Here is a 20,524-nt window from a genome sequence, read left to right on the forward strand (position 1 = left end):
CACGGTCCGTCAGAGCGGCGCAGAGCGGTGCTCACACGGAGCGTCAGGGCGCCCTTTTACGGCCACGGCGTCCTCCCAGTGCGTGGCGCCCCAGCAGGGTATTGTTTTGCCTGTAGGACGGACTGGCCCTGTCAACTTGTATTGAAAATAAGACATGTTGAGAGCATTCATGTTTTTCACCAAACAATTGTTTTGTTAAACTTGAAAATACCGGGCAATTTATTATTAATTAACTGTTAATTACAATGGGCAATTTATAAATGTCAGATCAGCTATTTATAAATACATTATGGACAATCTTTTTTATGAGAATGTGAAGAATATAAGTAGGAATGATGAGTAATTTTTCACTAAATACTACATATGTTTTTTTTCGGAGTCTTTGTGACTCACGTCTGTGTTTCCTTAAATTGCAGTAAGAGCTGCTCTGTGTTCATGACTGAGATTTCCTTTCTTTTCAGTTTTGCAAGCTCATCACATCATTTTTATAAATGCTTTGACATTTATGTTTAACCAACGATTCAATTTGTCTCACCTTGAAACACGACATAATGTAACAACAAAAAACATGAGAAATATTGATCCTACATCGAGCTGTTGCATTAGTCTGAAGTGATGGATCTTATGTGGAATTGCTTCCTGTAATGTATCGGTCCAAACATAAAGTAATCTTGATCAACATGTCAAGACTTCACAAAACGTGGGATTTCAAATATAAACCAGTACCTTACATGAAAAATGAGTCAGTACATGAAAAAAAACAGGATCATAAAAACGTTTTTTAACTTGTTTTATTAATTTTCCAGCAAAAACAGAGACTCCAAAAAGAGATACTATCAGTTGATACTGAGCGTTAAAAACCTCTGGTTTTGTCAAATGAACAGCTGAGGTCTGCTTGAAGCGTGAGTACAAAAGAAATAAGAGCTCACAAAAATAGGACTGCTTCACAAAGTGATATATAGTAAAAACAGCATTTATGCGATTCAAATAGCCATGCAGTAGAGGGGGCAGGATGTCTGTTACATTCAGCAAGCTGGAAGCATCGAGGTTTACTGAGGCACATTTTTCACATTGCTTTACACACTGAAAAGAATTACCTTGCTTTGACTCTAGAACTGCATGTGTTCCAGTGTGTTTGTGTTACTGGTCACTGATGTTATTGCTGGCTCTCGTTACCTGCAGAAGGAACTGTGTGATGCTGATTTGTGATCTTCAGACCTGCATGAGATTAAAACAAACCTGTTGTGGATTTGGTGGAATGCAAAAACAGATTTTGTACTTTGTATTGACAGAGGAAGTACTTTTCATTACTTTAGTACTTCTTTCAGTATTACCCGACAATCCAGGTGAGGTTGATGTCAGAGCATCATTCAACCCTGTATGTCTGAGTGTGTTAGGGAAACTACATGTGCTTTTTTGCGAATATAAAAGAAATCCACCTGGCTTTGTCATTTCATACTGTGAGCAAATCTCAAGTATGGCTCAGTCCTTCCAATGTCATGCTACGTTGTGCAACTGTAGTTTGTATTAAGCCAATAGCATTAAAGTCCTGTTGTAAAACAACTGCAAAATGGTCAGAAGAGGTGACATCAAAACGCTCCAATGTGGCTGGCAGTGAGGTTTGTTATTTTATATATTAGGATTATGCACTCCCTATAATTGGATTGCAGTGTGTATGTAAAGCTCACAGGCTGCAGACAGTCTGTAGAAAACTCACGGAACAACATTACATTTCAAAGAGCAAAACTAATGGAAAGTGGGATTATGGCTGCAGAAAGTAGAATGCAATCTTTTAACTGGATGTAAATCTGGTGCAACGTCTTCAGAATTTCTTTGATGCCTTTTTTATATGCTCACAAATGAACAACAAAGGAAGTGAATGTTTTATGCATTTGACTGAAAAACTACAAGGCACACGCCAACAGCCTTGCTAACTGACCGTGCAGCCGACTGTATCTTTTCTCCAGTTGCCTCTGAGACATCAGATTTTAATACGCTGCTAATAAAATTGTGAGGGTCTGCTACCTTGCAGGCTAAGAGAATAGTGCTTAAAAATATAAATCTCATTCATATTTTTTTCCTTGTAACATTGGGAGGCTTTGGATACAATTCAACTCCTAAAAAGGTTTCAAAAAGTCCACGTTCTCCAAAATATAGGCTACTGTTGTTTGCATTAAAGCTTTCTGAGGGTAACATTTCGGTGAGCGAAAAGGTGATAGATTTGTGCCTGTCTAATACAGAGAGGATATTTTCAACGTAGAACAGACGACGACCTTGTTTTAACCATCAGGCAAACAAAAACTACTTAGGCTTAAAAACTAGAGCAACGATAAAGCATTCCACACCGAAAGAAAATACAACTTACTCCATATGAATGTGTGCCCTCTCATTTAACAAAGAATACGAGAATATTTTATGCACAAGAATAAAGTCATAATAAATATACAATAGAATTAAATATCACAAGAAATTTTCTACAAGTTTACAGTCTATTTGAAGCTGTCATAAAAATTAAGTTACTAAGAGAGAGTCACAACTGCAACGAACAAAACCCATGTGGTTTAGTGTCCAGAATAATTTAACCAGTTTTTGTCTGTAGCCGGTCCAATCAGATACATTCAGAAACACCCAGGATAAGCATTTCCTGCTTCACTGTGATTATTTGGTGAACCTCACCGTTGGAAGACAGGCTGGCTTTTAGAAAATTTGCAGACTGACAGTAAAGAATCATTCATGAGAAACAAATCCAGAGCATTTCTTCACAGCAGCTAACTTTTGTTTCGTTTTGTTTTATGTCAAATCTGTCCTCAACTTGTCAAAATATATAAAAGCACAACTACTGCAGTCATTAAATAAATCATTATGGTCGTATAGAAGATCTTTCACATTTGCAGTGCTTAGCATGGTCATGTATATTTAAAGAAAAACGCTTTCTCAAGTCGTACTGCCTGAGATCATCTCATGACAAAAGCTGCGAGATTGCTTATTGAAGTGACTCGGTGTCACTGCAGCGGTATCAAAAAGACAGAAGCCGCTAGTTCTAGTGTTAGTGCAGCATATTCAACCATGGACTCTGCTTACTAAGAAAAGCGCTGTAAGCATTTGGAACTGCTGCCCTTAATGACGCTTCGCCATGAGGTCAAAGGTCAGCATCAGGACTGGGGCTTCTGTGGAGGTGGAGTCCTGTGCTCGGGTAGCCTGGGTACCTTTCGGTTCATGTTTGGTTGCTTGCTCTCCTCCGTCCATCCCGCCTCTTTGCCTTTCTTAACACTGGCCTTCTCCTTGTTCTGCCTGCACAGCTTCAGCGCTCGGGAAATGAACACATCGAGGTCAAAGAGGCGTTCTTTCTGCTTGACGGGAAGTGACTCCAAGGCGTCGGCGTTTAATGGCTTCGAAATGGAGGAAGTGGAGGAAAGGGGCTGAGATTCTGAGGGAGGCAGAGGCGGCGAACCCGGGGGTGACGTCGGCTGAGAGGACTGAGGGGGAAGTAATGAGGTGGGAGATGAAGGGAGCAGAGAGGGCAGGGCAGTAGAGGAAGACGTGATCGGGGGAAGAGGGCTCAGCCGGCCTAAGTCATACTCAGCTGACGGTATTTGCGTGTAGTGGAAGATTGAAGCTTGCAGGTCGGTGGGGGAGAGAGGGAGAGGCGGAGAAGAGGTGTAGCAGGAGGGGGACTGCTGTTCTAAAGAAGGACTGGGACTCGGTGAGTGCAGGCGAGACTGGGTGCTCTCCACCCAGCGGGAGATTTCCTGAAACAAATCCCCCGTCTCCTCCTCCTCTTCTTCCTCGTCCGCCTCCTCCCCCTCGTCCTTCATCTCTCCCAGGTCCTCCATGCTGCCGCCGACCGGCTCGGCCGGCACGGGGAGGCTGTTCGTGTTGCGCTTCCAGTGAGACAGATCCAGGATCAGCTTCGGCTCAGAGTAGTGCTGCGGCTTTCCTTCACGCCACGCTATCTTGTCCAAATATGACGGAGACCCTACTTTGTAGTCGCAAGAGCGGCCGCAGTCAAGCTCCCCGTATCCCAAACCGCAGGCCCGTTCCAGAGAAGAGTGGGAGTTTTCCAGGAAGCGTTCGGCCGAGCTACTGTGAGAGTACTTGCGAGGGTCAACCTGTTAAAAAAAACAAAAGGAGAGGAAGAGGATGATAAATGACATAGACAGTGAAGTAAATATTCCTGGAGTTAGCATGTGATGAACGTCTTTGACCTGGACAAGTATAAATGTGTGTGTCTGACCTGAGCCTCCTCCAGCAGCGAGCTGGAACTGGCTCGTGGATCCCTCTGCACCTCCTCCTCCTCCGTAGTGTCTCCCAGGTCAGAGGTCGCGTGCCCAGGAGGCATGCAGCGACAGCGTCCGCCTGACTGCCGCCAGCACATATCTGTTGATAAACTGTTCTCATACCTGGAAACAGAAAGAACTCACACTTAACTCAGTCTTAATACTGAGCAGGACAGATTCAAAGTCCCAGAAATTTTAGTTTGGGGCTTTGAATCTTACAATCTGAAATATGATTTCCATAAATATTTTTACCTGATTTCAAAAACATATTAACACCACAAAAACAGAAGAAGCCACAATTAAGAATTCAATCAAAATATCCATTTAAGTTGCAGTCTTAGGGGTAACATAGTTTAGAACTTGTGCAAGGACAGTGATGTAGCTAAATCTTCTTCAGAAAACAACGTTTTACTTTATACAGAAGTAGCATCTGGGTTTTTTGCAGAGGCCTCACACATCAGACTTCATTCGTGTGATTATGTCATTCCATTGAAGCATGAATGCTACACACACACACACACCTGTCCCAGTGGATGCTGGAGGCCTGACTGTTGCTGATGCTGAGGCTCTGCTCGGTTATGAGGCTGTCCTCCAGCTCGTCCTCGATGCGGAAAGGATGCGATGACGTGGGCTCGTCGTTTGGACAGGAGTACTCCTGGAGGAACGGGTGGGACAGAGCCGCTTCGGCCGTCAGCCGATCCATGGGGTTGAACGTCAAGATGCGCTCCAGAAAGTCAACAGCTGGGGGGAGAAAAGAGGGAAGGCGAGGAGATGAGATTAGGTGACGAGGAGAAGAAACAAAATACCTTGTCTATGAGTATTTGAAATAATTTCATTCATATTCTTCCCTCAAGACTAAAGGACTTTTATGAGATCTCCACTTGTGAGCGAAGCTGCAGTTTCCTGTATTTTCACCTCATACTTCGTCTCCACTCTATTTCCTCCTGCTTGACCTCCCCTTTTCTCCCCACCTCTCAATTCCCCCAGCTCACCCTGAGCGTCCACTTCAGGCAGCAATTCAGAAAAGGGTTTCTTCACTCTCCATCCGTGACTGACATATGAAGGCATCACCTGGAAGACAAAGTTTGAAATCTGTCACACTTTCATTACACTTCTGTCCATTTCTTTGTTTCTTTGAATTGGAATACCATCAAGATTATATTTAATTATTGAATCAAAGTATCATAAAACAAAAGAGGAAAGGGAATATGCTCAGCAACCTTCGTTAAAAATAACACATTACACTGTAGGAGAGTTGTGCAGAATGAGATGTGTCAAGAACACTAGAAATATATCCCAATAAGAAAGATTTCCAAGCTACAAATCATTAAAATAAAAATGTACACTTTTATTTTTAATGTAATGTAATCTTTTAAATGCAGAAAATTAAATATTTTACACTTTCCGACAAAATTTATTATAAATGAATGGCACTTATTGATGTGAATATTTTACTTTTGTAGTTTCAAAATGTTTTATGTATAAACTGACCCTTGAAATGCACTTCAAAATATTCCTAGGGGTGACATTTTCCATGAGGTTCTATCAGTTTCATTTGGACTATTCATCTGATCTATACTAGATGCAACAAACACACAAAGGCCATGCTGAAAATAGCCTTGACCTTGTGCAGGACATTTCAGTCTAAACCTGTGGACACGGCGTGACGCCCTGTCAGTGATCACACTGCAGCAGCCAGCGGGACGCGTCACCTGCAGCAGATCCTGCCTGTCCTCGTCTCTCAGCACGGGCACCGAGTTGAGAATGAGCTGCATCTGCTCCAGCTCATGAGCTCCTGGGAGAGGAAGAGAGAGAGAGAGAAAGAGAGAGAGAGAGAGAGAGAGAGAGAGAGAGAGAGAGAGAGAGAGAGAGAGAGAGAGAGACGGCCAATCACAGGTGAGCAGAGATGAAACAGAGAGCCAGTTATATAAGCAAAAAAAAAGAAAGAAAAAAACAGGGAGCCCTGATCACTCCAGAGAATGAAACAGCTTAAAGTTATGAATAAAACACAAAGCTATATTTAGCTATATTCAATACTTAAAACTATAACAGTGAATTATAACATCGTAACATCAGCCATATATTAGTGTGTGTGTGTCCTCCCCCCCCCCCCCCCCCCCCCCCCCCCCCCTCTGTGTAATAGATAAGTTTCAGTATAATATTGTCTCAGCAGTCTGGGATGAAATTGTCTTTCTGGTTAGCCTAAAACTGTAACATTAAAACAATGTATGTCTTTCATGATGACACATGTCTGTGCACCTTAAACAAGTCCTGATATTTGTTTCATAATTGTAAACATCTTGATGTTTGGCATCCATTCATTAGGAAGAATTAGATACTGAGCATATCTGATGTTGAGCGCATCGGTTTAAGTTAAAAAACTGCAACATTGGAAGTTTTCAGCAGTAATATTCAACCCCAGCGTGAGGGTTTTATCTGTCTAATACACACCAGCAGGTGGTGCTACATATCAACAGCAAACAGGAGTTTTGACAGAGCACAACTGTATTGCGAACAAAAACATTGCCTTTTCTTCTCCAGTGGGTTAATTGAATGAAAAGCTAATGCAATCATCCCTAACAGCTGATGAGTTAAACTGTATCTTGCAGAAGCACCAAGAAACAGCCGACGCTGGGGAGTGTGTGATGGTAACCTGTGGCGTTGAGGGCTGGTGGAGGTCAAACTGGCCCGTGAGGAAGAACTACACTTGCTTCAGACGGAGAGAATTTTTCTGTCGTCATTGTTATTCTGCTCAGGCAAAGAAGTAGCCTGCAGAAAGAGAGTAAAGTGTCTTCTGTGGAGGACACTGCTTCGCTCTAACAGCAGGCCGCCCCCCCCCCCAATGTGAAGCAGTCTGTGGTGCATACATCTTTTTGAATGAAGAAAAAAAAACACTCCAAATGTGCCTGATTATAACTGATTGTAATCATATGTTTATACAGTTATGGATTTAGATACAGATACAAAAATTTCAGAGAGTTTGTCACTGGTTACCTGCGATAAGTAGAGCTATAATTATAGAGCTTCAGATTCAGCAAGAGCTGCTGCCTTGGTTGTTATGGTTTTAGTACTCTTCTATTTTACTGAAAGAGGGGCGCTCCATTAGTCCCAAACTACCTCAGTCCTGACAATGTGAAGTACATCAAAATGTCAAAAAGAATAAAATCAGCCCATATCCAAAATGTATTGAAGTATTAGTAGCTGTAAATAGTAGTTTACCTTCCTAAAACCTGTTGGCATGTTGGTAGTGTATCTTAGCTGTTTTGTTACAGCGTCTTTTCACTATTTTCAGTTCATAAAACCTTTATTTTTGTTCAAGTACGTAGCTCTGACAAAAATTTGTCAGAGTGTCTTCTTCCAGTTGATCCGACTTCAGCTGAACAACCAGTAACACTGGATGAATGCTACTGTAGTCCTTAAGTGTTGCTGTTTATCCGCTGTGCCAGTAATGCATTAGCAACTTTACACAGACATTAATTTATCACCTTTCTAATTGTTGTCATCTGCTGCCTGTATATTAGTAGTTTATCTCAGCGAGTTTGTTGGTGCTTCTTCTTTATGCCAGTAGTTAATCTAGTTATTATAATATAATGAGTGAGTTGTTCATCAGAGCTAACAGATCATTACTGTAAAACAGCTGTATGCGCATTATTAAGGCATCTGAGAGAGTCGCAAAGTTAAGCCATACGGGGGAAGCATTTACTTTTAAAAATGTTACACATATATTGTTAGATTCACAAAACCATAAAGTGTGTACAAACAAAATTATTGCAGATCATGCCATAAACAGACTACACACCAGAAAAAACTCAAACATAAATATATCTCAAGTATAAAAAAAAATAGAGATCAAAATCCCAGCTTGACTACACAGGTTTACCTACAAAACTGCACAATTTCTGCAAAATATCCAAATCACAATAACGGAGTTTCAGAAGAACAACAAATGTTAGAAGTACCTGCAAAAAGCATGCGTCCAGTGAGCATCTCAGCCAGGATGCAGCCAGCAGCCCACATGTCGATGGCCTTGGTGTAGTTGTTGGGTGACAGGAGCAGACGGGGGGAGCAGTACCACTTAGTTACCAAACCCTCAGACAGATAGCCCTGGAGGAGTGAGTGAGACGGACAACAATTAAAAAGAAGGAAAAGGAGGATCAGAACGTGATACTGTAGTAAAATGAAAGATCAGCATTCAACCAGTTACTCTGCAAATGTACGTCTGCATGCTCCTTAAGGTTAGTCCTTTTCATTGTTTGAAAAATAGCTGAGTTTATTGGTGGGTTTTTTGCCAGAAGCATCTTGAAGTGAATGATGGTGGCTTTCAACTTGAGCACAACAAAGGTGTTTTGCTTCACGCCCACATAGTTTGCATCATTTAACATGATCTAGACATTCTAAAGTGACGTTTGAGGCACACTGCAGCAGAGAAACATGGCCCCCAATTCCATCTGAGTTCAGTCAAACCTTTGATGCTCAGCTGTGTAACAACACAAATCTTTTCATTAGCAATAATCCGACAGAGCTCCCTGCTGCTGTTTACCGGAGTCGTTGCTCACCTTGTGGAATAATGACAGCTGTGTGTATGGAGATGAGCCACAGGAAAGCATCACCGCATATGAACCAGATGTGACTTTCTTGTTGCTATTATTAATGCTGTCATAGCCTCTTCTGCATCTCTCCACCACCCTCTCAACTGCTGAGACAAATATTGTACCATACTTAAAGACAGCTTATAAAATACATTTAGAAATAAGTCTCCACATATTTTTGAATTCCAACTGGCTACTTCGCTTAATACTTATTTTTCCATTTGTCATCATGTGTACTCTATTGTCTCATTTTCTCTCATATCTTTTGCTTGTCTAACCTTTTGTCTGCCATTTTACTGTTAAATTATTATATAGCCTTATGTCATAAAGATATGAACTTATCTCAGTCCAGATAAGGTATACCATCTAAATAAACTGTATATCTGACACTACTACGAGCTTTTTGACACCAGTGTAACACTAAGCGGGGCAGATCCCCTCTAAGGATTATGCTTCAGGTCTTTGTTGAAGTGGTTTGATGTTCTTCTTGACAACTTGAAAAGTGGGTGATTTATTCATCTCTGTGGCTGGTAAAAAAAAAAAAAAAAAAAAAAAGAGAGAGAGAGAGAGAAGCGAATCGTTTCTTGATCAGAAGGTGAAAGGGCTGACTCAACGTGTTTATTCATTGTGTGCCTCCCACTCCACTGCTCCCACCTGTACGTCACTTCCAGCCCCTGAATTGAATCTGGCCGGGTAAAAAAAAGCTTTTATTCATGGAAGCAGCTGTAGGAGTTACACTGCTCCTTGGATACAGCATATTCTGAACTTTTCTGCTGCACTGAATAATTCAGCTGCTTCTACTGTCTACTTAACTTGCAGTGTTGTTGTCTAATGATGTCTTTGCCTCCGCTTCCCTAATAACAAGCAGCTGCTACATTTCTGGGGGTCATATTTGATGCCCACCTGAGTTCTGACATGTTACTTAAAGTACATTTTTCAGCTCAGGCAAATATCCAGAAGAATTTTACTATTTGCACTCAGTTGTTCAAGCTTTAGTGTTGATTCAACTGTTTCATTTTTAGGAGTAAGTTTTTCCCTTTTCCATCTGTGCATGTACTTGCTTGCGCTGCACTCTTCTTCTGCTAATGCCCTCCGTCTTCACTGCCTGTTCTCATTTGCGCAGCAGCAGATAACAGAAGAGAAACTGATGCCGAGTGTTCGACGGCGGTCCAACAGGCACCCACTCGGCTTGTCTTCGATCCGTTCGGCCCTGTTGCTTATCGTGCTCGTCACCGAGATCAGGGCTCTGCTTCCTGCCAAGAGTTTGTGATTTTCAGAGAGTGCCTCTATATTATGATATTTTCAGGATGGGGTATCAGTCTATGATGAGGTTTCATAAGAAGCTTGGATTTAAAGAGAGAAAGAAAAACTGAGCAAAAAGTAAATGTGGCTTCAGTTGTTTTTGTAAGTATTGTTAACAGTGCAGCTTTATGTGTGACTGTGATACAGCTTGTTTTTCATGCCCACACCTCTTTGCCTTCTCTTCTCCCCCTCAGCCTTCTCCATCCTGTCTTAACCTCCCACTATTCACAGTCCCATCATCAGGATCTCTTCAGACTTCACTCCACCCTTCTTGCTTCACTCTCACCTCTTTCCCTGTCCTCCCCTCCTGTCCTCTATCCAGGTCATGAATAATTTCTGGGCAGATTCCATCCTGCCTCAGCAGGTGACATTCACACATACACACTTGCACCAATGCCAGTTTCTTACCACTGTAGACTGTAAACAACTTCACAAGTGAAGTTTTTTTTTTTTTTTTCCCAGCCTCTCGTTTCTGCCCGCTCTCCTCTCAACCCCCTCTGTCATCTCCATTCGCCTGAGTAAATGTTTGTCTGTGTTGTCAAAAGCATACTTCCAGACAGCTCATCAAACAACCTTATTGCAATTCACTGCTGAGGCACAGTTTCCAGATAAAGCCGCCGCGATAGAGATCCTGCAGAAATATTAACAAAAGGCTGGAGTGACTTCTTTGCGCAGTAAATTGAAAATAAGGAGTAGCGTCAGGGAAAGTAACAATCCTACCGATCTCATCTTGCTGTCAAAACATGACGTATTATCAAATTTTATTAGGGTCAGCTGTGCTGTGAAATCCCCATGGGAATGCAGCATAACTGAGAAATGAATATGGTGTCATCAGCCTTGTTTATTTGTGACTTTCAATCGCAGCTGAAGTCAATACTTCCCACGTCCATTAACACAAGCTGTGGGAAAAAGCTGTGCTTTTTGCTTTGCATTATTAAGTAAGAGAGAGGACGCTATCACATCCACTGCAGGCATCTGCTTCGGTGTCAAAATTGCACCGCAAATAGCTCGGCGTCGTCCTCAACACATCGTGGTGATCATCATCACTCAGGCGCGCATAGTAATACAATTTTATGTTAATGACCATTGACAAATTGATGCTATGCTGATTAACCGAGTCATCTCGGCCGATACAGACTCAGAACTGACTATCTATCTATCTATCTATCTATCTATCTATCTATCTATCATCTATCCATCCATCCATCAGTATTTGTGTGCTCTTAAACTCTTTCACCTCTTCATCTCTCCCCTTTGCACTTTTGTTCCTTCCTTTTTATTCATCTCACTTCAGCCTTTGTACGTTTCACCCCTCTCGTTTTCTCTCACTTTCTCTCTCTTTCTCTCTCTCTCTGCCTGCCATGCCCCCACATTTCTCACCCTTCCTTCTGCTCAGTTCTTTTATCCCCCCCCACCCCACCCTCCCACCCCACCCTCCCACCCCAACGCACCCCTGTGTCTGCACCCAGCTGATCCCCAGTCCCGTGTTCCGAGTCGACAAAGCTCGTCTTTCACCAGAGCTCCACTTCACATGCACAGACCTAAAAGTCACACAGATATACAAAGACGCGCACGCACTCACTCTCCCTGCCCTGCTCGTATTACAGTATTGCTGTGGGATCTTTCCGCATAATACAGCATAACAATAGAAGAGTAAATTGTCGTATTAATCTCTCAGAACCCTTTGTCTACGACGGGCAGGTTAATCACAGTGTTTGATCAGAGCAAAACGTGATACCAGGTCTGTAGGTTAATATCAGGTAAAAGCCAACAACAAGCTCACTGTCATGGACACAAGTTGGCATCAGACTTGGAGATGTGAGCTCAGAAAGCCATTATTATGATAACTAGAATATAGTGTTTGATTTTAATGTAGTTGAACTGTAGCATTTGATTCATTTCACGATTGTAGATCATAATAATGTGACCGTGCCAGGGCTGCTTGTTATATTCCTGTGAGCTGAATCAGACATCAAACACCATCTAAGATCTCACTCAGGCTGGCACATTAGTCTATCTTGCCATTGCAAAACCAGTAGAATATGTGTGCACCCCACTGACAATGAACAGGAAGATTTTGTTTCCTTCCAACAGGATACTACCTATAGACTAGACTTTGCTGCACAGAAAAAGGTTTATAATGTACAGTCTGATAAACACAATTAGATGAAAAGCTGTCTCTTCTTCTCCATACCTCAATGAGATGGAGCAGACAATACTCCTTATTACAATATCCTCCCCGATTCATCTATTGGTAGGCGAATGACAGAGTGCCTCAGAGCAATCAGAGAGGTGAAAAATCCCCCTGCGCTTCGCTGACTTGAATATTTATAGCATGATTAATTTTTTTTGTGGTAGAAGTCTCAAAAAGTACCAGCCAAAATCAATGCAGCCAATTCTACCGAGGCCTAAACTTTCATGCTGGCTCATCCATGAAAGATTATGGATTTATGAATTCAACTTGCAAAGAGAGCATAAACCAAAAAGGAATCATAATTTCAGTTGTTTATTGGCAACCCCACAAAGTAAGTCTTGGCAATCTGGCTGTATTTTACAGAGCTGAAGAAGAGATTAGTAAAGCTAATTGGGTCAGATTGGGAAATGTTTGTGTATTCACATAACTGACCATCACTTTAAAGTCTGTAACATATGAATGAGGAAAGAGCAATGCAAATGAAGAAATGCAGCTTTTTGTTCATTTCATTTCTAGTGTATCTTATTCTCTGTAAGACTAATTCAGTTATTCGTCATGTGTGCATGCACATTATTGATATTTGCTCTGTGAAACCTGAGGCAGACTTCAACTTGCAGAGTATCCACACTGTATGCGTCTTGCCTTGCAGCACGTGTGTTTGTGTGGGCGTCCTCGTGCGTCTCATGTTTACCTTGTGAGAATAATGGGGGTCAACTATTCTGGCCAGCCCGAAGTCTCCGATCTTGAGCAGCAGCTGGTCTGTGTTGATGAATATGTTGGCAGGCTTCAGGTCTCTGTGCAGGACGTTGGCTGAGTGTATGAACTTCAGTCCCCTCAGCAGCTGGTAGAACAGCAGAGTAGCGTGGCCTGTTCAAGGGCAAAACATTTGATATCAGGACAGGCTCAGCAACTGATGTTGCTATTTACTGTGATGAGTCACTGCACAGTTTTGCATCTATGGCTTCTGCCATATTGTACCTGGACAGGATAATATATGTTAAATGTTACATTTTCGATAATACAAAACATGGAAATATTCTTAAATTACCAAAATCTATCCAATCACTCCCACGTAACACCACACTGTGTCACAAGATGATGCATTGAGTCGTTTTTTTAAGGCTTTCTGGCTTCAAGAAAAAAAACAAGGAGCAGTCGAACACTAAACGGAACAGAAAATTTGGGAAGGGCTGAAGGGACAGTGACTTACTACTGCCACTCAGTGGACAAAGGTAGTATTTCTTAAACCTTGAACACTGTACCTTTAAAGGAGTCCAAAGCCAAAAGTAAATATAAAACTGGCAAAACAATCACAGCTCAATGTCCGTTCAAGAGCTTTTAATCTTTTGTCTCATTACTATTGGAGGAATGGTTAAACAATCCTGGTTCTCTTTCCCATTGTGAGGAAAGAATCCCGCAATACCCCATGATGCAGCAGGTGTTTTCAACTTAAAAGCATCTTAAGATGTTTTTATTATTATTAATTTGTGTATTTAACATATTAAAAGCATTTTAAAAGTGTTTTCACAAATACCTGCAGGTAGTGGGCCTTGCTCCAGTAGACGAGCCAGGTCAGTCTCCATGCACTCCTGGATGATGTACAGTGCAGTCAGCTGGGTGGGGTCCCGGGGCAGAGGTCGCCCATACGGTGCCAGAACCTCATGAACCCGCACCACGTTTTCATGGTGCAGCCGCCGAGTGATTTTCACCTCCCGCAGGGCGTGCTTGACTGTCACAGCGTCTCGCATCACCAGCTTTTTAATGGCCACACGCTGTCCGGACCGCTGGTCCACCGCAGACAGGACCAAGCCTGTGACGCCTGTGCCGAGAGGTCGAGGGTCAACAAAGTGGCTGCTGAGGTCGAAGCCGTGAAGGAAGAGAGGGGTGTCCTGTCGGGCCATTTCACAGCTGTCCAGATGTGAGAGATTCCAAATACTGACACAGGTAGATCTGACCTTTAAATAAACATGGTGGTGTTGTTTGTCTCATGCGTGTGATGTTACATCTTGCTGGTGATTGTAGACCTGATTAATTAGGTAGCTGCTGCAGTTTTTTTGTTTGTTTGGTTTTTTTTTTAGTTGTCTCAGAAAGGGGTGGCCTACAAACAATTCTAATGGGATTAATACATCAAGAGAGGCCTGTGCTGTATTTTGAGCTATACTCAGTATTGCAAGAAAAGGATTTTATTTCCCTCAGGGTTCAGAAAAACTTTCTTTGTGCATCATTTTAGCTTCTTATTAAATCCTGTGTGGGTTGTTCTCTCTTGAATGAATCATCTCGTGATCCTGAACTGAAACATAAAATAACTGAAGTCTGTGATCTCACAGTGGCAAGTGCTGGTGAAGCATCTAAACTTCAGTTTTCTCTTCCACATCTTCCATGACATGCGACAATGGCGATGTTTTTTCTCAGCCTGTCTTCAAGTATTTGGTCTCGTAATGTGCAGCCAGAAAGGACTTCTCTGTGTGTTACTCATACAAAACTAGTCAGAATGGTCAGTGGTTCTGATTTACACTACCCAGGCCAGGGGTATCCATAGAAACAGCCCTCTGTGAGGCGGATTCTGATCTTACTCCTGATGCATCGTGGGACAGCAGGATAGCTTTCTCTCACTCCTTTCTGTAATGTTGTTCGCTGTGAGTCCGTGATTCTCATGAAGCGGTCCAAGGCTTTGACGGTGAGGCAGCAGAGAGGAGGCGGAGGGGGAGGTCACGTGTTTTAAATTCAATGAGACTCTGTCGGCTCCTCCTCTTCTTCCATGATAGCGGAGAGAGTCTCAGTCAGTCAGACAAGTTCATTCACAGCGAGAGCCACAGTGGGATGTCGGTCAAAGCCTGGAACTGTGGTATCCTGTGTGTGCATGAGTGTGTGTGAGTGTGTGCGTGTGTGGATGTGTGTGGATACATTTAATCCCTTAGTAATCTGCTTCCTGTTGCCTTCTCATGAATGTCGGGATTTCAGCATCAAGCTGGGGCCACTGTGAGAACTATGCTGCTATTAGCAGCGTCGCTCAGCTCTGCTGCTGCTGCTGGTTCTGGGGAGAGAAGATCAAAAACACTGTGAACAAACTGTCAGCGCACGAGGAAGATAAAGATGAAAGTTACTCAGCAATAGAGCCTAAGTGTTAACAGGGTTTGCTGCATTAGAGTTACTTTTACATAACACTGAGTGGCACTGTAACTACACAAGCAACTTGACATGCAAAAAGAAGACAATCACGTCAATTCAGCGATGCTCTACCGCTTACATGAATCTGTTCACACGCCAGAGCAAAAGGGATCATTTGACACCAGGGCACAGGATCACTTTATGTGTCCTTTTTTTTTTCTGGTGAGACATTTTATTTGTCACTGCAGCTCATATAAAGGTCACAAAGCAGTAGAAAACAGAATGCATTGACTTTCTCCTGCCTCTGGATCCCTGGGCCGTGTGAACTCAAACAATCCATCAATCCATAAAACAAATCTCTTGGCTGTCAGAGCCCCGAGGGCACGGTCGGGAATGAACTCTCCCTCCCCGAGACTCCTTCTTGAAGTAAGAGGAGCGAACGAACACCCAGTATCTGGGCCGCCGTGGTGTGAGGCTCGGCCGGGCTGACTGTCAGAGGCTGCAGGAGTGTAAGGTGAGAACAGAGAGACGAAGCTAGAAGCAGCTTTGACAGTGGTACTGGGTGGGAGGCGCAGCACTGGGGTAACTTTATAAATAATGCATAACCACTAGAGATGACGGTTGAAGCTCTCTCTGAGCATTATTCTCCTTCTTCGTGTTATGCAACGAGAATATGTATAATAAATAAGAGCTTGCAGCTTCTTGATGCAGTAAGAATTTCCTGTTTCTGATGTGCAGACTTAGAAACACCACTTTTGGTTTAAAAAAAAAAATCTTATTTCTTGATAAGGAAAGGGGAAATAAAAGTGATGTAATTGGTATAAGCCAGTGTGGTGTTAACAAATTTGTAGGTGATAACAGATATGAGCAAACAAGGGCACATCTGTTGTACTCAGTACTCCGGCTTTGTGCTGCTGCCTCTTTGTCCCCGAGGACACTCTCTGTCTGTGTTTTCTCTCTTCTTGTGTATTTATTTCCACACAAGCCACAAGATGCGCCTATACTTTAGACTGGGGGAAAGCTGCATCCTCTCTCTGCACACTGGCTTTCTGCAGCTGCCTTTGTGTGTCTCCATCCAGAAACGCCCCTGTGACTGAACAAAAACACTGAGAATGGACTAAATGGAATAAAACACAAACACCAATATTCAAAGAGAGGGAGGAGGAAAATAAAGAAAAGAAAGAAAAGTGCAGCCACCACAGTCCATCTCGGACCAGCAGCTCGGTATCTTATCTGTTTGTAAGTATCTGTGCGGTGGGCAATCACATCAGCAAGACGGAGGAAAAGCGCCGCAGATAACAGCAGCGAGCGTCGGGACTCACCGGAGCAGCCGCAGCGTCCACACAAAGATCCCGGGAAGAGGCGCAGGAGACCCGGGGAAGACAAGAAAGTGAAGCGCAGCCGTGTGTTTCCAATCTCCCTCTCCCTCTTTCCCACTCTCTCTCCGCCTCTCTCTCTCTCTCTCCTCCGCCAGGGTGAGATTCACATCAGACGGCGGGGAGGGAGCAGTCGGTGCGGGTCGGCACCGGGGGCGATCCGCCGGGATGAGATAAGCCGGAGGCTGCAATGGAGCCGGGGACCGTGGGTGAGGGTGTCCGCTGTGTCAGCGGCTCGGAGGACTGAGGAGGAGAGAGGAGGAGGAGGAGGAAGAGGAGGAGGAGAGCAGCCCGAATCAGGTGCATCTACCCCGGTGATCTTTGTCTCTCTCAGACACTGACTGCACCACAGATGATCTCTCTCTCTCTCTCTCTCTCTCTCTCTCTCTCTCTCTCTCTCTCTCTCTCTCGCTCTCTCTCTCGCTCTCTCTCTCGCTCTCTCTCTCGCTCTCTCAGCGGGACCCTGACCTCAGTGAAAACTGCTCCCATCACGAATGCTGAATTTAGACAATGAGGACCAACCTTCCAGGTCATAAAGTAACACGCTACTTTTGCAGTCACATCTGGTAACATAATAGTAACATATACCTGTCAACACACATACCACATAACACAATAGTTACATGTTACTGCTGATAATACACTCATAACTTGTCGGTCGTAATGCACTATAAACCTAGTAACTAACATGTCACAGTAAAGTAATAGTAACATGTTACACAAGTCACATATGTTAGTGTTAATGCACTAATAACATGTCATGTGTCACTACCAGTGTCGGGCAAGTTTTTTAAGAACTTAGTTGGTGTTAGTTAACAGGAAATGGTAGTCTATCAAAATTATTCAAACGTTCCTGTGTGATAATGTGAGACAAGACACCAATTAAATTTGACTTCTATTTAATGATCAGGGGTGTCTGTGGCTGTATCATCGTCATGTCACGTGATGCACTTTGCACCATCAAGGTTCCTTCTGTACACAAACTTGATGCTCCACCAGCTCTGCTGGACCCAGGAGGAGGAAAAACAAGACTGAAAGCAGTAAATTATAGTAAAGGAACGGCTCCTCATATCACTGTCAGTAAAAGCAATGGTAATGGTGTTGTAACACTGGAAAAGTAATTAGTTGGATTACTCATTGCTATAGTAACGCGATTAGTAACAGTTTATTTTAACACTGTCACTCCTGTCATTGGTCTTGATGATAAAGCTCAGTTTGACCTCGATATGCAAATGAGCAGTTATGCGAATTAGATGGGGACATCATTTTGAACTTTCCTGACTGAAGCTTTTGCAACAATGTATCGTTTTGAATGACGTCATCATCTAATTTGGCCTAAATGAGCGGCTGTGCGAATTAGATGATGGACAGTAGTTGGCAACAATGTATCACTTTTAAAGCTACATTGTTTTTACAAAACACAATAAAGTGTATCAGATTTAATTCAATCATTAAGCATTTAATGCAAATATCAATATTTCACATTATACAGTTTCATTTAAAATATTATGACATTGTAATATGTATAACATAAATCACCATTCAATTAAATTCAGCTTTATTTATATAGTGTGAAGTACAGTACAATCATTTGTAGGCCCTTTTACAGATAAAAACCCAACACTTCCACATGAGCAAGCATAAGTGGAAAGGAAAAACATGCTTTTAACATAAATATAATATGTTAGTAGTGCAGTACACTGCAAATGTAATGACTTAGAATGTTACAAGAAGCTTTTCATCAAAAGTAGTAACAAAAAATATTTTATTAGTGCCTTAGTGTCACAAGAATTAGTTTGAAATTGACTTAAAATAACATGATCAATAAAACAAATGTGCAAACATCAATGTGACAAGTTACGTTACTTTCAAATCTGGTAAAGTGAAATAATGTGTTCTCTCAAAGGTAATATCGTAAAGCTAAAATAAAAGCAACAACTTACTGTTTTGTGATCAGTGACATGGTACAGTTGTATTGACACTAACCTTGTGTGAACCATTAATGTGTTATTAGTGTGTCCCCCCTGACAGTTTATTAGTGTGTTACCAATAACATGATAATGTTGCCTTACTGGTGACTTTTTAATTTTGAGATCCTGCTTTTGATGGTAATGCACAAGTAACATGTTATTTTTATTGTGCTATATTTGGCATTACAGCACTAATAAATAACTTCCATACTGGTATTTTTTGCATTAATAACATTATCAGGATGTCAGTCATCACAAACTTCTTCCAAAACTGTAATATCAAGCAAAGAAATCTCCTTTTGCAGCCGCGGATATCAATCTATTGTTAGTTACTTGTGTTCCATTGTAATGGTGATTCTAAAAATAAGTATTTGGCCTCACTTTGTGATATTCAACTATTTCAGGCAACTCAAGACAAACTGCATGAACTCCAAACTGTGTGGGAGGGAGGCCTTCCTGCAATGGAGAGAACCACGCAGAAGCAAAGTTTCTCCAGCATTTACAGTGCCCTGCAGTTGTACTGTATAACAATGAGTTGATTTGAAAATGCCCAGTGCTCTGGTTATCGGGAGAGAGGAGAGGGTTTTTATGAAAATCTGTGAGACAAAGCAACAGAAGCAGGCAGCGGTTCAGAGCAATCATGAATATGCAGAGGTGCTCGAGCTCAGGGGGATTAATAAAGAGGGGAGAGGCAGTCGAGAGGAGTGACCCACGAGGCCCCTAATGTAATGAGGGTGTGCTCTATCAATGAGGGGAGTGTGAGGGGTTACTGGGGTAGCTCTGGATTTTGTGAGGGTTTTCAGCCTCATTACAAGATATTTCACACATTTATTAATGATTTTTTATTTAAGGTGGAGTGATCTAATTATTAAAAAAGAATGCAAGATAAATAAGCCGGCGGTCAGAGGTTTATCTGCGATTATGAGGGAAGACGGGAGTTCAAATGATGAGTGTATCCTGAATAACAATCATGGAAGTGCCTGGTGTACCTGAAAGCATCATTGCTAGACTGACAAAGCTTTTCAACTCTTCCCCTTTGTGTCCCGTGTGCTGGCAAGATAAGATGGATTTAGGGATGGAATGCTTTGAGAAAATTGCTGAATGCTTTTGTACCATCTGGAACAATTCTGTTCAGATGTTTTCAGGCACCAGAAATCTCAGAAAAACAAGACAGAGATAAGCACTTTGGTTTTCCTCCCACAATCCAAAACCCTGAGAGGTTATTAGGTGACTCTGAATCTGTCAGGACATTGGACAAGTGGATGGATGATCACAACATGTGCATTGCTTTACCTTAATACACAATTCCAGTCAGTATCAGTAACCTTATATAAAGAAAAAAACATTTGTGACATGTTTGAAGATGTTGTGCATGGCTTTTGATGTGAACCATAGTGCATGAAGTACATCATCTCACGAAGAGATTTTTGTTTATTTTACTCCCATGCACTGATGTAGCTTTTGAAATAAAACAACAGAATAACAAGCTTTAACCGCAACAAAGGAGGAGATGGCAGGACCTCAGAATTGTGGTGAATCAATGAAAATTCAAATCACCTTTTGAAAGATTTTTCATTTATTTTTGAGACAATTCTTTATATAATTGTTTGCTTTTGTTTATTAGAGTATAAGGATTGGAAGTATTAAATGCTGATGGCCATTTTAGGTCAGCCAAAGCTTGATAATAGCTTTAAATGCTTACAAGAAA

General features: G+C 42.2%; 1 protein-coding gene across 1 annotated transcript; it reads right to left on the bottom strand.

The window, feature by feature from the left end:
* Nucleotides 1–1,585: 1,585 nt before the first annotated feature.
* mapk4 (mitogen-activated protein kinase 4) lies at nucleotides 1,586–17,028 on the bottom strand. Its single transcript, XM_030105647.1, has 9 exons — nucleotides 16,793–17,028; nucleotides 13,897–15,396; nucleotides 13,054–13,229; nucleotides 8,237–8,381; nucleotides 5,990–6,072; nucleotides 5,270–5,348; nucleotides 4,799–5,018; nucleotides 4,235–4,400; nucleotides 1,586–4,109 (listed from the first exon to the last, which is right to left on the bottom strand). The coding sequence occupies exons 2-9, from the start codon at nucleotides 14,261–14,263 to the stop codon at nucleotides 3,153–3,155; spliced, it is 2,193 nt and encodes a 730-aa protein (XP_029961507.1). The 5' UTR covers nucleotides 14,264–15,396; nucleotides 16,793–17,028; the 3' UTR covers nucleotides 1,586–3,152.
* Between the last annotated feature and the right edge of the window lie 3,496 nt (nucleotides 17,029–20,524).

This window comes from Salarias fasciatus, chromosome 12, assembly GCF_902148845.1.
Source record: "Salarias fasciatus chromosome 12, fSalaFa1.1, whole genome shotgun sequence".
NCBI lineage: Eukaryota > Metazoa > Chordata > Actinopteri > Blenniiformes > Blenniidae > Salarias > Salarias fasciatus.

Coding starts and splice junctions, on each gene's coding strand:
- mapk4 (XM_030105647.1), bottom strand. CDS start 14,263: ATGGCCCGACAGGACACCCCTCTCTTCCTTCACGGCTTCGACCTCAGC. Junction 6,073..8,236: donor TGGACGCATGCTTTTTGCAG/GTACTTCTAACA, acceptor TTCCTCTCCCAG/GAGCTCATGAGCTGGAGCAG. Junction 5,349..5,989: donor ACAGGCAGGATCTGCTGCAG/GTGACGCGTCCC, acceptor TTTGTCTTCCAG/GTGATGCCTTCATATGTCAG.